This window comes from Microtus oregoni, unplaced genomic scaffold, assembly GCF_018167655.1.
Source record: "Microtus oregoni isolate MIOR12 unplaced genomic scaffold, Mior012 000028F_ref0000031, whole genome shotgun sequence".
Classification (NCBI taxonomy): Eukaryota; Metazoa; Chordata; class Mammalia; order Rodentia; family Cricetidae; genus Microtus; species Microtus oregoni.
In genome coordinates this window covers 21,772,743-21,789,949 of record NW_024543087.1, presented here as the reverse complement: position 1 = coordinate 21,789,949, position 17,207 = coordinate 21,772,743, and the positions used below count along the sequence as shown (strand labels likewise).

At 47.5% G+C, this 17,207-nt stretch overlaps 1 protein-coding gene across 1 annotated transcript in view; it reads right to left on the bottom strand.

Moving 5' to 3' along the window:
- Positions 1 to 17,207, bottom strand: part of Ephb1 (EPH receptor B1) — a 437,502-nt gene that overhangs the window by 266,321 nt on the left and 153,974 nt on the right. Inside the window, exon 3 of the mRNA XM_041677153.1 lies at positions 10,815 to 11,496. Coding sequence (XP_041533087.1) covers positions 10,815 to 11,496 — 682 coding nt within the window. The remainder of the gene's footprint in view (positions 1 to 10,814; positions 11,497 to 17,207) is intronic.

Here is a 17,207-nt window from a genome sequence, read left to right as displayed (position 1 = left end):
AGTCCTTGCATATTCCGTACAACTTCCACGAGCCGCTCCACCCGTCTCGCGCAGAGAGCAGATTGTCATTTTCCACTTGAAATGCACACGTTGCACTGACCTTATGTCCTCTGTCAAGCGGATATGTTACCACCAGCTTCTAGGAAAGGGATTGCAGAACGGGTGGGTTTTGCGGTCGTTCTGTTGGGTGTGTTCTGCGTGTTTGTGCACAATGTGTCATCTTATTGGACAACAGACAGACAAGGCCTCTGCCATCGCTGGTAACTGTCTCCATCTGGTTCTGCCATCATCGGCTCCAAAAGTGCCTGCCTGGTTCTTCAGAGTCCCCACTGCGCAGGCTAGGATGCTTTCTTAGGCATCCTCTCACTGAAGGGCCCCGCCGCCTCTTCCGTTCGCACACCCTCCCCCTCTTCAGCTCGCGCCTCCCTTTACACATCTTGCATTGGATGTGTTTTGTTTTGTTTCCACATGACAGATGGCATGGAGCATGGTCATTGGCTGTTAGAGCTTAAGAGAAGGGGAGGTATCTGTGAAAAGGGCATAGGTAAATGGTAGCTCACTCTGAGCAGTGACTGTGGCCACTGTGTGGACCCCTCCTGGCCAATGTTTGGCCCACGGGAAAAGAGCAATGCCCATAAAATCCCCAGGTGCAGGTCAAATTTTGGTTGCCTCCATGGAGGTTTCTATCTGAAGCCACGTCCCATACCCAACGGAAGTGACTCTCAGCTCTTCTCTAACTAGGAGGAATAACAAACCATGAGGCAGCAGTGCCTTGAGTCCTGTGCTATATGAGACCTTGGGAAAGCTACTGAGCGTCTCTGGGTTTGGGGGTCTTCAGTGAAACATAAGGGTACACACTGCATGTCTCTCACAGCAATGAGAATTTAAGAGATGAAGTTAAAGGAGAATTTGGCAAAGTCCCTAGCTTACCATACTGGGTGCACAGCACAGTTAGTTGTGCTATGGTAGCATTTCAGCACAAGACAACCCAGAAAAGCATGTTGAAGTCAGAGCCACCAGAATCTGGCAATGAAATAGAAGACAATACTAAATTTCATATAGCCACCCCCTATGTCCTTTCAAACATCCAATTAATCATTAACCTTTATTTTACTCATTTTCATTGAGCACAAGTGCCAGAGTGTGTATACCATAGGGTTAGGGTTAGGGGTTAGGGTTCATGTGTGAAGGTCAGGGGACAAAAGTTCCTGGGGTCTGTTTCTCTCTTTCTACAATGGGACTAGAGGACAGAACTCAGGTCCTTCAGGGAGGGTTCTTCTATGGGTATTACTGGCCCCAAGCTGGACTTTCGACTTATTATTTTCATCTATTGATTTTCTTTAAAACAAAAATGCATTAAAAAAATAGATGCATTAACTTTTTTTAAAAAAAATATGCTGAGAAAGAAAGGAGGGGGAAAGGGAGGGAGGGACAATAGAAGTGTGAAGAAAGGCAGGGAAGAAAGAGGGAGACTGAGGCAAGTAAGAGAGGCAGGAAAGTCCATGGTCCAGAGAGAAACTGATACCACAGAGAGAGCTGAAGGAGAAAACCAAAAGATGCTCGAGGCAGCACTGAGCAGCATCCCAGACTGAGACAGAGGCAGGACCAGGCTTCAGCACAGTAGGAAGAGGAATGCCAAACCTACAACACTCTCAGAGGTGGAGGTGAGTCCGATTTGAGGCTGCCAGGGAAGGGAAGGGGATGACAGGCCTAGAAACGATGGGCTGGAGAAATGGGAGGGAACCTGGGAGGAGGTGAGGGCTGAAGGCTGATTTCAGGAGAGTGTGTCACAGGGTGAGCAGAAGTGGAAGCACCCTGAGGTAAGTTCAGATGGTAAAGGGAGTGCAGTGGCTGAGCCAGGAGGGTCAGAGCTAGAAGATCTGAAGAGAAGGGTAGAGAATCCCAGAGCCATTTCAGAGGCAGGAGGGGAAGAAAGGAAAAATAAGATGTGTTCCCACCAGGCTGGGTATCTGCTTTCCTGAAACTAGACCACAAGAACGACACAGCCTTCCAGCATCGGGCACCTGCACCTCCCTGTCCCCTCTGCAGACATTCACTGTCTGGGGAATGCCTGAATAGGTGTGCGCAAAGGATGTGTAAAATGCAGGGAACATAAGAGACTGGCAGAGAGCACATGCAGGAGGCCAGTCAAAGCAGGAGGGACAGGACAGAGGAATGCAATGGAGACCGGAGACAGCAGACTCCAGACCATGTATTATCCAAACACATCCAACTCCATGCTGCGTTCTAGCAAGCCAGGGCCTCAGCAACTTCCAGAACTTCCCAAGGTTCAACAGCAAGACAAATGCAGATTGAAACTGGAATGGGATGCCATTTTTCACCCACCAGATTGGCAATGAAAAAAAAGATTGATATTTTATTATCTTGGCAGAGGTATGGAGAACAAGAACTTGTACACTGCTGGTGGGTGCAAAAAAAAATGTTTTTGGTAGAATATGCCTTTTAGAGGGAGCACAATTTGGGACTATCTATCAAAATTAAAAATGTATATGCTTTGACTCAGCAATTTTACTTCAGAGAGTTTGCTGCATTCTTAGCTCCTAGAAAAGTGCTTGGCGCAAAGAAAGCCCTCGACAAATATTCATTGAGTAAATTAATTAATGAATTTATCTTGCCGATGTACTCACATATTAGTTCAAAGATTAGTACGCAAGGGTATCTATCCCAGTGTTGCTCAGAAATAGCAAGAGATATGGAGAAAACTAAATGCATATAAATTGAAAACCAGCAAAATAAATAAATAAAATGCAGAGAAATAACAACAATCAGCAAAACCACTTTTAACCTTCATTGTGAATTAGGAAGTGTGTTGGGGACCAGGTACAGGGTCCCTGACAAGTCCCCATGGGGGTGGGTCAAGGGTTTATTTGTATCCTGAGTGAGAAAATCTCAGGTATCCTCTGCAAGAGAAAGTTTAAACTTTAATAGTAAGAAAAATTGCATGGGTCCAGCATAAAAGGAAATTTACACGTCTGGAGTATTTTCTAATAATAAACAGGTAAATCGGAAACATGGTGATCTGCATAAAAGTTCTATGCTAAGAAAGAAAGACTGAAAGATGAGCCAGGCTGTCCTAGAGGACTGTGAGAGTTCTATCCCTGGAGGAAATGAGATGGAGATGGGTGGGGGTCGTTAACCTTGGGGCCCTGATCTAGCCAAGAGGATTCTGTCCTATAGAGTTCTCCAGACGAACACACCACCTGTGGCTCCAAAATCCTCCGGCTATGGTGGTTTATTCTAAGAGGAGTACAACAAAGACTTGGAATTAAACCTGCTAGATCTGAGAATATAATGAAAATACATGCATGGGAGGTTCAGTGGCCACCAGTGCTCTACGGGTTTCTGAAAGCAACATGGCCATGAAGACGACCCAACTTACTTGACTTCAAAACTCCAGTGAGGACCAGGAAGCCCAGAAACATAAAGGCCTGCAGATGACAGAAACAAGACACACACCTGAAGAGGTGAGACTCTGCTGTGACCAGGAACACATGTTGCTGGTCGAAGCCCTGGGTCAGTGAGCTACCCCAACAAATCAGGATCAACCGGAAACCAGAAGGCTGACTTTCTGTCCACCTTCTAACGAAAGTCTCAGGACTGCACTGGGTCCTGAATGTCATTCCGAGAAGCTTCCTGAGGTGGTTTGTGGAACCTCCTACAGGTGACCTGATTTCCTCCTGTCCTCCCCGGACCTGCATGCAGAAACAAGGCTAGTCCACTTACAGGTTAATGGACACAGCCTTCAGCAGGCTGAGTAAATACCTAAGAGGCAAAATGCTCTCTGACACCTGGATGGTTTTCAGAACCCAACGCAAACCCTGCCATATTCTTCTGTATTAAATTGCACCTCAGAAAAAACTGTATGCCCTGTATTACCACATGGCTGTTAAAATAAAATGAAGGTTCAACTGCTTTTATTAGCTAGCTGATACCCTGGCTGTTGGTTTAGCCAGCAAGGAGACTGACTATACACAGGTCACCTGAAGGTCAAGAGCTGTCTCTAGGGAAAGGTGAAGGTTACTTCTCTCAATGTTCCTTTCAAAGTCCTGACATCAATGCAAGGCTTGCTCTGGGTGGCCCGCCAGTGTCCTTTGCCACAGTCCTACTATGGCTTTACAGTTGTCTTCATCCCATTGCAGGAGCATCAGGGCTCTGCCAACACTGTTGTCAATGGCAACAGGAAGTAAAACAAAACAGACTGACTGAGCTCCGGAGGCCCAGAACCAAAAGACATAGGCATACTTGGATCCAGAGTGGGCTTCTTCTCAGTGACTCACTTCCCTTCTGCTCAATAAAGTGTGTGCTCAGAACCCACAGAGAGGGACTTCCCAGCACCAGGGAGCAATGGGACAGAAATTTGAAAAATGGCTTTCCCAACTCCAAGTGTTGCAAAGCAACAGCATTAAGAGGTGGGTCCTTAAAAAAGGTGATTAAATTATGAGGTTCCCAATCCTGAATGGGATTAAAGCACTTGCTAAAACGTCCTCACCACTCTAGGGCAGCTCCTCTGCCTCTTTGCCATGGAGGGCACACTGGCCCTCCTCTCCAGAAGACGCAGTCCTCACTGTAGAACTGAACCTGCCAAAGATTTAGACTTCCTTAGCGCCAAACCTGTAGGAAGTAGATGTCAGCCCATACTAAAGCACCCCACAGACCATGATGCCTAGTGTGGAACACAGCCCTTGAGGACTCCTTACCGCAGATTAGAAAGTCACATCTTGACCCCACCTTGTTCTCTCCCCTTTTTTCTGACACAAAGCCTTAGGTCAGGAAGCTGGGGTCACCCTCCAGAACTGGTACACTACTTAGATGTTTTGTAAAGCGTTCTCACGCTCTCTGGAAAGATGGGCTGAATCCCGACAGAAGATGGGTAGATGCATGGCACAGAATTGTGTAAGGACATCCAGGAACCACAAGCAAAACCAAGGTCAGTTGAGAGGCTCAATATTCCTGAAAATATATTTTTAAGGATGGTTAACTTCAGCCTAGCCTAGTATCAGAACCGAAGGCAGATGGTAGTATCTCAGGACCTGAGTTCTAATCCCAGGACTGACAGTAATTGGCTAGTCCTCTCTATGGACAAATCCCACCCAGGCCACCCACTCGCTCAGTTTCAGACCTCATAGGTTTTCATGAGCAGATGACAGTGCAGTCAATGGCCGCCTTCAGGCCCCTGCTGAACTCCCAGCCCAGAGGTATTTCCACTACTCACATCATAATGCATATTTATTAAGTCACGGAAGGCCAGGCTTAATGCAAAATGCAGACTTCCTCCCAGACAGCTCTCCTGCCTGAAGGGTGTTATCACTCAGTGGTTGGGGGTCAAGACTGTTTGGTCAACGGCAGTGGGGTGTGGGTCTTCTGGGGGACAGATGGGAAAGCACTGAACCTAAAGAGATATGGACCCCGTCGCCTACATCCTACGCTGCCTTTAGAGCCCAACATGTTGGTGGCTGTGCAGCAAAGGGGCATCCTTCCAGCTCCACACACTGTTGTTCATGGTGTCACAGGCCATTACACGCAGGCAATTACATATGACTCCTCTCTGGAGGGCACTGGGCCGGGCCACGGCAGGAAGCAGAGGAGGCCCCGGGTGGTTTCTAAATGAAGTAGCCTATTGGGAAATCCGATTACCACGCTCATCTTACAGGGCTGCAGTGTTAATGACCTTGGCCTCCCTTGGCCCTGAGAAGATCTGGTCTCCCTGGGGCTTGAGAGGAAGCCATCTGGGCTGTGGACTTTCTCTGACCAGCTGACTGCTGGTGGGCCAGGGGCGTGGTAGTACTCCTCAATGCCCTTGTATGTGGCTGCCAGCACAGTGGCCTGGTTCATGTGCACACTCGTGGGAACACATAGGCACTTGAACACTGTTTCCCAGGCCCTCCCCTTTCTCCTGAAGAACCTCAATAGGAACTGTCAAGGAGACCAAAGCTGAGGCCACCAACCCTAAGGGGGGTGGGACGAGGCCCTAGAAACCTCTTTTGAGCTAAATTAGACATATTTTTCTTCACCTTCAAATCTTTGGGATTTTTCATCTCAACTCCCCTAGGCTTACAAAGTGGCTCATCTCAACTGTGCAAGTTGACAAAAGGCGTCGGAATTGTTGAAAGGTTCAGAGTGTCCCTTGGGTTTCCAGGCATGAAGGAATTTACATGTAGGTAGAAAATTACCAAAGAAAAAGGGCCCCACTTGGTGTGTGTGGTGGGGGTAAAGATACAGCCATTCTGGGAAAGGGGACCCTTTGGGACATGTCAGGGTTAGAGCCTGCACGGGTAGGGTTGCCAACCCCAACACACAGAGTCTACGGGGAGGGAGGGAGCTGGAGAGTTGTGGAACAATTCAGAACAGAGAATTTTTCTGTTCTCCAGGACATTCAAAGGCCCTGACAGCATGCCAGTATCCATGGCTGGATTGCCAATGGCTGAACTGGAGAATTCCCTGGAAAAGCTACAAGGTTTCCCAGGTGTGCTCAACTCCACTACTGATGTCAAGCCCGAGCTGAAAATGGGGGGTTTAAAGGTGTGGCCCTGTCTGCTTCCGGGAGTGGCGCCACTCCCGGTACCCTTGGGGGTTCTGGTACAAGTAACTAGTGCAGGCCCTCTGTAGGAATCGGCTATTCTTTTCTGTAACTTCTGGGCAGTCAGCTTCCTCTCTCACCTACTCAGAACTCCTCTGGGGTTCCTGATCAGCTACAGCACCAAGCCAATTAGCCTCTGGCCTATAGTCCCATCTATTGAGGTTAGAGGCCCTTCTCTGGGCACCATAGATTGCTACCTTCTGCCAGAGGTCAAGGCACCTGGGATAAGCAGGAACGTGGGCGAAAGGGATGACAGACAGAACTGTGTACCCTATTATTCCCTGAGCTGTACCCCACCACCTCTACCCAATGCCCTGTGGCTAGACAGAAGCTCATGAAACAGATCCTTCTGGAAGCTTTAAGGAGTGTTTGCAAAGTCGGCCCTTTGGAGAATACTCAAGGGAGGAACATAGCTCCCAGCTAGGACCTGCTCTGGAAGGCATGGACACCCAGAAGAAGGTATGTCACAGTCTAATGCTTTGAGAGAAAATACAGAGCCTGCTCCTAGTAGGCACGGAAGAGTGTCCATTCCAGCCCTGTGCTAGTTACTTTCTGTCAACTTGACACAACCTGAACACCTTAGAGAAGGCAGAATCTCAGTGGAGGAACCGATTCCATCAGATTGGCCTACAGGCAAGTCTGCGTGGGCATTTTCTGATTAATGACTGACGTAGGAGGACCCAGCTCCCTCTGAGCTGTGCCACCCAGAACAGGTGGTTCTGGGTTCTAGAAGAGAGCAAGCTGAGCAAGCCATGGGGAAGAAGTTAATAAGCAGCGTTCTTTCTCTGCATCAGCTCCTGCCTCCATGTTTCTGCCCTGCTTGAGTTCCTGTCTTGACTTCCCTCCAGGGAAGGACCGTAATTGGTCAGGGTGTTTTATTGCAGCACCAGGAACCTTAACCAAGCCATAGCCCCACCATCTTCCCTTAGCCAGTATATCTTAAGGCTTCCCCAGCACCAGCTCATGACCTGCCTGGCACACGGAGAGCTAGGCTGCCTGGGGCCACACAAAGAGTCACTTCACCACCCACGTTAGCCGGAGGAATGTGGCACAAAGAGAGAGAGAAAGCTGTGTTTTCTTGTTAATCCCCCGAGCTATGAGCACATGACCCGAAGCCGAAATAGATGAGCCATCTCTCGAGTAATTAACAATTTCGTATTGACTGACACCTGATGAGGTCAGAGTTGGTGCTAGGATCAACATGCCCGTGTGCTTCTGCCTGATGAGCCTAGCCTCTCTCTGTGTGTGTGTGTATGTGTGTGTGTTACAGAAAGGATGAGTCAGAGGCCTCAGCCACAGAACCCGCCGGGAAGTGTGTGAGCCACATGTTAACACAGAAGCTCTATCACGGGCCTCTCCCTGCTGTCCTCATTGTCCTCCCCACACAGCCTCTCTCTCTCTCTCTCTTTCCACAACAGGAACCGCTCCAGGCCAGGGCTGCTCTTGGCGGCCTGGGCTGCCTAATTGGTCTCCAGGTGCCTCTGTACAGCCCAGTGAGGGTCACCATGAGTTTGACAGATATGCCGGTTTAGCAGATGGAAAGTGAAAGACAGAGAACGCATGGTTCCTTACCCACCAGAGCAGTCGCTCAGAAAACAGAAAAGAAGAAGAAAACGGAACCAAAAAGCCGAAAGGATAGTTTCTACAGCAACTCTGTAGATGCTATGCATGCAAAGTCTCAGACGCAAACATCCCAGAGGGTGTGGGGATTGGCACAGCACGATCAGGATCCCCACAGTGAGATTCAAGCAAGAATTCCCAGGTCCTGTCAGGACGCAGCAGCTGTTGGACCTCCATTCCTCCTCAGCTGCAGTCTGGCATTGACCCTTCTCCCCGATCCTGTTATCATCAGGTGGCCACCCCAGAATTGATAGGACCGATCCCAGTGCCTACCTGGTAACACAGCATACTCAGACAATGTAGATGGAGGCCTCCCTTTGAAAACACAGCATGGGGACCAACCTCAGATCTCTACACATACTGCCTATCCCAAGGGTGCGAAGAGTTTTCCAAAGTCTCCATCTACACAGGGGTGGGGTCCCCTCATTTCCCAGGCATGCTCTGTAGACCCTCAACAGAGGGATCTGGTCCAGCCATCTGAGCTCTGATAGGGAGCAACTGAGAAGACGCAACCGTGCAGCCCCTGAGACATGGGTGAAGGGCTTCAGGTCCCCAAGGACAACGGGCTTAGCCAGGACGTGGAGCCAAAGAAACCAAGATACTCTCCAACTCGTTACTCTATATTCTCAGACTTGCCACCAGAACGTACCTGCCTGTGTAGCGAGGATGTCCTGCCCCCCCTTTCCTCCACCCTCCAGTGAGTTTACAATAAGTGATTACATGTAAAGTCCAGCCATGTTCACAACAGTCAGAGATTAGCAACATCCAAGCAAACCTGTAAGAGTGGTTTGGGCCAAGAAGCAAGAAAGAGAAACAACTTGCATTTCCATATTTGTCCCCACAGGCCCTCCCAGGACAACCATGAGAGGTGACTGACAAACAGTGTGGACAACAGAGCCCCCCAAAAAAGTAACGTTCCAATTAGTCCGAAGAAATGAGAGCCTGTTTCCCAGAGTCCCAATTAAATCAGAACCAATCAATGCTTGCTCCCATCCCTGCCATTCTGCTCAGGAAATAATGAGAAAAATGAGAGGGGCCCCGCCAGCAACTTCCCTGTGGCAACCCTTTGAAACCCCAGAAATACACCCCACCATGGTTTGCAAGCATGCCCAGGAGCTGCTGCACCTGCGCCTTTAAGACAGCCTGGTGTCCTGGTCCCCACTCAGACCCGGAAGAATGCCAAAGAGGGTGCCCTCGCTCCACCCCCAACTGTGGGACACAGAGGTGCTCTGTGGGACCAGACCCGGCTGGTCTTAAAACTGTCTGCCTTGATTCATCACTGGATCTGGCGCTCTCTCCCCTTTTTCCACGCCATCCATCATGGGCCCCAGAACCAAGAAATCCAATAAAGACACAAAGGCGCAGCTCTGTGTTCCCAGCAGGCCCCAGAAAGGCTGTGCGAAGGCCCCAGCCCAGGCAATTAGCTGAATCCATGGGATCGCGTGCTGACGGTCTTTCAAAATCCTTTACCAGGCATTTCACAGGCAGGTGTTTGGGGAAGGAGGAAGCAAACAGACTAGGGCTGGCCGCTGCTCCAGCAGCACCAGGGGACCCAAGGATGCTTTCGGGAGACCTGTGATGGGGAAGGAGCTAATTTCACTCCCAAACTGTAAGTGAGAGAGGGCACCCCTTGAGTTATGTTACAATGAAAATGATCATTTCCAGGCCTTTTAAAACAATCCAGACTTCTGAAGATTATAAGCAAGATTTAATAACAGGACTTACCTTCTCCTCCCAGCCCTGCACCACCCCATATTTAGCTCCAATGACGTAGACAGGACAAGCGATAGAGCTTCTAGACCCTTCCATTCACTCTGGGACTAACTGGAGCCAGGTCAGCATATGTATTGTCACCTATTCGACAAAGGCGAGTGTAGGGTCCAGAGATGTAGTGTGAGCGTGTAATACCTTCAAGTTCCAGTCTGCAAAGTTTGCATCAGTTTGCTCCACTCAGAAGCAAAGGTACCTCCACACATGGAACATTCCCATTCCCCCATTCCTGGACCAGCAGCTTCATCTCCTTCCAGGGCCTGGCACTGAGCCCCCTGGAGAAAGACAGTCATGCCAGAGGGCTTTGAGTTAATGAGCTACATGGCTTCAGGACCAAGTTTAATACTGTGGGAGCTGGACTGAAATGAACGAAAATATTTTCCAAATTCAGTCACTTCTCAATTACCCTTGAGTGAACTGTCCATGACAACACAAATACCCCAGGCCCCCCAGAGCTTGAGGCTGATGAAAGATGCTTAGAGTAATGTGTGAGTGTGTGTGTGTGTGTGTGTGTGTGTGAGAGAGAGAGAGAGAGAGAGAGAGAGAGAGAGAATGTTTGTTCCCAAATAAATAAACAATTATTAAATCATTTTCTACTGTTCAGAACTTTTCCCATCCCTTCCCTTCCTTCGCACGTGCATACAGATAGTTGGTCTACAACTGGAAAACCATCAGGCATAGCCCGGGGTCAGAGGTTCTTCTGAGTTTTAATAAGCCACCAGGCTCTCTCTTTTCCTGAATGACCCTGAACGAGGAGCAAGAAAGTAATGAACTTGGACCTCCCCAGGTGGGAGGGAAAAGGACACTCAAGGAGCGCCAGACTTACCCTTGCAGACCACACTGTTCTCGGGCTCATAGCCAGGCTTGCAGGTACAGCGTCCAATGGGTACCATCCATTCTCCATCCCCGTTGCAGTAGAGTTTTATGGGCACGTCCACTTCCTCTGCATTGGGGATGCATGTGCCCCGAGCAATCACCAGAGACGTGCTCTCTGCTCCAGTCATGGTTTCGGGGAACACTGCGAAATTTTGCACAATGCTGGGACACTTTTTGAAGAAAACACGGACAGAAAGAAGAGACATACAGGCTCCATAATCCTGGAAAGCGAGGTAAAAACCATTCCGAGTAAGAGGCCCAAAGCTCCTGACTTCTGTGTTGACCTTCATCAGCCTTCCCCCAAAATCCACCTGGGAGAAACTCTCATCTGCAGCAATGGTGTCAACTTTGAGGTAGGGGGCTTCAGACCAGAAGGCTGACTTCTTGGTGGCGATGACAGAGTCAGTCTCATAGTAGTACAGGTTGAAGGTCTCCTTGCAGGAGCCTGGAACATTTGGGAGGCTGCTGCAGTCTCTCACAGTGAAGCGCATCTCAGTGTAGATGCGATGAGCGCCCCGTCTGTTGATAAAGGTGGTGAGCAGCCAATTGTTCTGGTTGGGCTCAAAGACGTTGCACACTTGGTAAGTACGGATGGTGTTCAGGTTTTCATCGTAGCCACTGACTTCTTCCCACTGTCCCCGGCAGGCCACAGGCACACACATGCAAAATCAGAAAGGCGAGAGTGAGAAGACCAAGGAGGCAGTCCAGGAGAGAACCCTGGAGTTCTGCGGGGCTTCAGGAGCCCACCAGTCCCACTGCTCCTCCCAGCAAATGAGCTCATACAGCCACACCTGTGTTCTAAAGATCTGAGATTCAGTGTCACAGTACTCTACAACCCACCCCCAAACACAACAGACTTAACTACAGAAAGCATTCCCTCAGCCAGACGTTGGTGATGGCACACCTTATTTCCCAGCACTCGGTAGGCAGAGGCAGGCAGATCTCTATGAGTTCGAGGCCAGCCTGGTCAACAGAGCGAGTTCCAGGACAGTCAGAGCTGCAACACAGAAACCCTTTCTCGAAAAGCAAAACCAAAAACAAACAAACAACAAAAAGTATTCCCTCATCAAACCTGGAAGTCTCATGCTGTGCGTATCCTTTATTGTCCATCACTGCGGACAGCCTCTACTCTATGAATTAGAGATCCAGTTATAAAAGAATTCCACAATGGACATCCCCACCTGTGAACCTAATACCTTTATTGTGGCGAAACTCCTTTATAAACCTCTGTAAAGCACATGAAGAGAAACTTTTTTCTTGTTTTTGTTTCTCAACAAACTTAGATTCCCAAACCGTTTCTTTTGGAAGAGCAATCCGTTTGAGAGAGCTAGACTGTAAAACGGTGGGGGCTGCTAAGAGATGCTCTTAATGAAGTTAACTAAGCTCCTGTGTGAAATCTTCAAGCTGAGATACAATGGAGCAGCAACGTGGGAGGATGGTACTTAGAGAGGAAGGACCATCGCTTAGCCGGGGAGTGACAACCATGATTCATATTGGAAAACCGAACTCATATTTCAGAATCTTTATGTAGCAGAGGAAGAGTGGGGAACCGCACATTTACATTCCGGCATTCAAGAGTCCCACAACTGTTCAGTTATCTTCAGTTCATGGCTAATGAGACATCATGTAACTCCTCCATGGCACATGGCTATAGAGAAGCTGTATAGGAGGGATGGTACTTTGAATAGCCTAAAAATTTCTGGAGGGGAAATTCTGCAACAGGTGATGGGGGGGAAAGATGATAACTGAAGAAATCTTTATCCCTGGTGTTACAAAGGAAGACATATAGTGGCAAGGGTGGAGGGGACAATAGAAGGACATCTAGAGAGCTGGCCTACATGTCCAGGCTTGTCGGGCTCTCTCAGCCCTCCTAGAGTACCAGTTCCTGCTCTAGCCAGAGTGTCTGTTGAGTTCCTTCCAGAAATCCTTGGAGACTAAAGGTCCCTCCTGATTTTCTGCCTAGATGTAGCATCATTTGTTCCATATAGCAACCAGCATCCCATCTGTCATTCGATTTGCCCCCCTTCTCTCTCTCTCTCTCTCTCTCTCTCTCTCTCTCTCTCTCTCTCTCTCTCGTGTGTGTGTGTGTGTGTGTGTGTCTGCGTGCATGTGTGTGTGTCTGCGTGCGTTCATAGCATAGGCTGATCTTGAACTTGCTATTGAACTTGCTATGTAGCTACTCCTGCTGCTCCCTCCCCAGAGGTATTACAGGTAGCTATCTCTACAGCTGTGTATGCAGTACTGGAGGTTGAACTCTAGGCTTTGTGCATGCTATACCAGCACTCTGCTAACTGAACTACATCCCTGGCTCCTTGCAATCACTCTTCTGCCCCCGCACCAGCACCACTTCTTGATCAACTTATAACACCAAGACTTTAATGTTGCAAGTTCCATCTTTATATGTTTGACCTAGGATGCCTTTCTGGTCTTTGCTGGAGTAACTGCAACTCTGGAAAACCTCCCAGCTTCCAGCTCACACTACCCAGGCTGGATAGCATACTGCATCTGGGTACGTGAGCTACCATTCTCCATCCATAAGAATACAGATGCACTGACATTGAAGCATCCCACCCCACCAGTGGTTGCTGAGTCCCTAAAGTATTACAGCACCTAAGGGACATTGAGCATCTGGACCCAGAACCAGAACACATATCATGCACACATGAGGATATGTCTGTTCGCATGCCCAGTAGCAGGGCCACCAGCTGAGAAAAAGCTCTACTCCATAGCTCACATGGAGTATAAATCCACGCTGTCAAACCTCATCTGGGCTTTGCTTAATTTCTTATTGATCTCTGGATGTAGAGGAGCCATGTTTTTTTTTTTTTCCTTTCTTAAAGACTGTGTTGTGTTCTATTTAAATGTGTTTGTGGAAGTTTTGTTCGGCTTGACGGGGTTTTGGAAGCCAGAAAGCAAACGATGAGGGAGAAGGTGCTGACAGCATTTCAGGTGGCTTTCAGGCCCCCTTCCCATTCTGAGACATTTTCCCTGCTGACCCAACATGACTTTGGAAGAAAGGGAGGGCAGCTTTCTCTCGGTGCTCTTGAAATGTTTAAACCCAGCAAGTCTCATGAACCATTATTCCAGCAGGGTCTCAGCATAAATGTTGGGGCCTTTTGGTTGATGGTGAAACATATGACCCCATTCAAGGCAGAGGTCTAGACAAAGCCAGAGCCTCTGGCCACCCAACACTAATGCAGCTTTGCCGGGAAAAGAAAGTCCTACCTACCAGACTCACCTGGGCGCCAAGGCCTACACACTGAATGTCCTGAGATAAACAGAATGAGGACTTCACTCAGAAGAGCTGGGATATTGAGAACATTCATCTTCAAAAAAACGGCGCTGATTAGCGCCGTAAGCCCCACCAGAGGTAATCGTTTCAGACATTAACCTCTCTGGGCCTCAGTTTTCTCATCTGTAAAATGAGGAATCATACTGGGTGACCCCGAGTTGTAAAACTCTACAGATCTAATTGATTCTGTGACAGCTCCTCCGGGAGCGATCAAATCAAATTCAAGGGGATGGAGCTGGATATTCAAAGGGAAAGAAGAGAAAGAGATGGAGAGGAAGGAAAATAGCTCCCCGTGGTTTGGGGGGAAAGGAGGCTACAACTAAAGCATTGCGCATTAATTTCTCTCTGGATTCCATTCTTCTCCTGTCAGCTGGTGCTGTGGGAGTGGGAGGAGGAAGAGAGAGGACAGGGCTGGAGGAGAGACAAATGCCTTTCAGGATAAGCAGCAATTATGATAGGGAGGGCTTTAAAGAAAGAAGATTTCAGTTCACGGAGACAGACTAGGATGGGCTGGCATTCCCAGCAGGGAGGGACAAACATTGTTATTTGTTGATGATACACGGCATCCGTCTCATTGCTTTATGGCAAAACCTCACTCATTCATCAGGGGAAATGTTTTCTAGACACCAGCTTTATGCCAGGCATTCCATTAGCCACCAGGGAGGAATGAGGCAGTGTGAAGCTTCAGATTGAGGGGCAGGAACAGAACCTAGAAACTTATCAAAAAAAAAACCTAAATAATTACAATTGTGTTAATTAATGGGAAGTTATGGTGTGCCAAGAAAGGGGATGTATATGCAGGAAAGTTTCCCAAAAGTCTCCAAGCGGATAGGGTGGATGAGGAGGGGTTGTCTTGGAGAAGTGTGTATATCCTAGGGGCAGAAGTGGACAGAACATCTGTTCCCAGAGGCTCACAAATGCAAAAGCTCTGTGGCGAGAAAAAGCAAGCTGGTGTCATTCAAGGATGGCGCTCATATGACAGAGTCTTATGAAGCTGGAGGTAGCAGGCATGGGAGGAATAAAACCGAGGGGAGGCAGGGCATGATGAGAACCTTGGATTTCCACCTGAGTGCAGCAAACAGAGATGAGTTCTAGAGAGGAGGCACACAGATGTCCAAAGTTCGATGTTTAGAAACTAGGCTGGAGAAAGGCCTAAGTACGTGGGGGAACAATTGGCCGTCACTGCCATCCAGCTATGAAGGATTCTGGATGGGAGGGCGAGGAGACCTGTGGAGACGGGAGAGAGAGTTGGGGGGACTCTCACTGACAGTGAACAAACAGACCAGACCCAAGGGTCCATGTGCCCCATAAATATCTTTTTACACAATCTTTGAGTATCTTGGATCTTTAATGCTGGTTTCCCTGTGGCTTTCCTTTAAAAATTCCAAGTTTCTATGTACCTTGGATAGTCTGACTGAAGAGATACTCACTTCCCTTCTCAGGACCAATTTGTGGTGCCATTAACCAGTACCGCCCAACGGCAGATCTACAAAAGTCCTCTGTTCAGTGGCCACTTCCCAGTCTCCAGTTTTGAGGCCCCTCCCTGTGTTTTTTCCTGCTGCCACTAAACAGCAGCAAAGTACCATGACTGTCTTACCAGACTGTCAAAAGACAGAAAGTGCCAAGTTTCAGTAAGGAAGTGACTAAGAAGACACCAGGAAGTCAGAATAGATAACATAGTTTTTGTTTGTCTGTTGTTTTTTTAATTTGATGCAGTTGCTTCTCTTAACATTCAAAGTGTTTACTTAAACTCAAATCAGTGAGAAAGGGTAAACCATTTTTTTTCCAGATTTTGGATAACTGAGTAACCCTCTGGAAAAAACTAGCTCACCTATTCCCCATCCATTATTCCAGAATACATCTCCAATAAATCAAAACAAAATCATAGAAATACCAAAAGAAACCACAGGGACAATATCTCTACATTAATCATGACACAAAACTCAAGAGGCCATAGTTTGATAAATTAGCTTCACCAATTTTCTTCACTTTTTAAATGGGCATGATGGAAACCATTGTAAGCAAAGAGAAAGTAAAAAGAAAAAAGTTGATGATTGAAAACCCTCAAACTATTTATAATGTACCATGAATAACACATTTAATTTCTCCTAATATATTGAAAGCTTATATATCAGTAATAAAATAGACATACAGGCAAAGAATATCAACAAACATCACTGAGAGACAGACATACCTCTGAGTCATATGACAGAATAGGGCACGTCAGTCAGCATTGCAAAAATGGTCTAAGCCATATTTTGACTTTTTTGTTGGTGGTAGTTAAATAATGAAAGTTGGAGACCATTATATTTAAAAGTATATTGGGGATGAGAATTATGATTCACAGGTAGGAAAAATGGCTCATTAAGAGCCCTTACTCCCCTTCAGAAAACCAAGATTCATGTTCCAGAGCCAAGATGGCAGCTCACAACCATCCAAAATTCCAGTTCCAGAGGATCTGATGCCCTCTTCTGGCTTCCTTGTGCACTGACACACATGTGGTGTGCATACACACATGTGGGCAAACACTCATACACATAAACTAATATTTAATCTTTATAAAAGAATTCTGATACATAGTGGGATGGAAAGCAAATTTGTACCATTCCAATCAAAAATTACAATCATTGACTCAGCCATTTTACTTGGAGAATCATTTCTCAGATAAATTTTCACATATAAATTCAGATATGTACATAGTTATTCACGCAAGACATGATTACCTCCAGAGTTAGCCGTGCCTCTTAGGGTCACATTCAGCAAGCCTTCTCAGGACCTAATTTAGGGAGCTTTGCATAGCCATGATGGAGGGAAGAGCCATTCACTGAGATAGAATTTCTCACCAACCAGTATTATTATAAATCCTATTTGTGGAGCACATTTCCTACTTTGCCACACATCAATCTCTCTACAACCACCCCTCTTCTTGGATTTCTCAATTTAATTCTTTATTGTGACTGAAGAGCTCTATTAATGTCCATTAAGTGGCAAATCTATAAATAAAATATAATGTTTCCATACAGTTGAATATTGGTTGCAACAGGAAGAGAG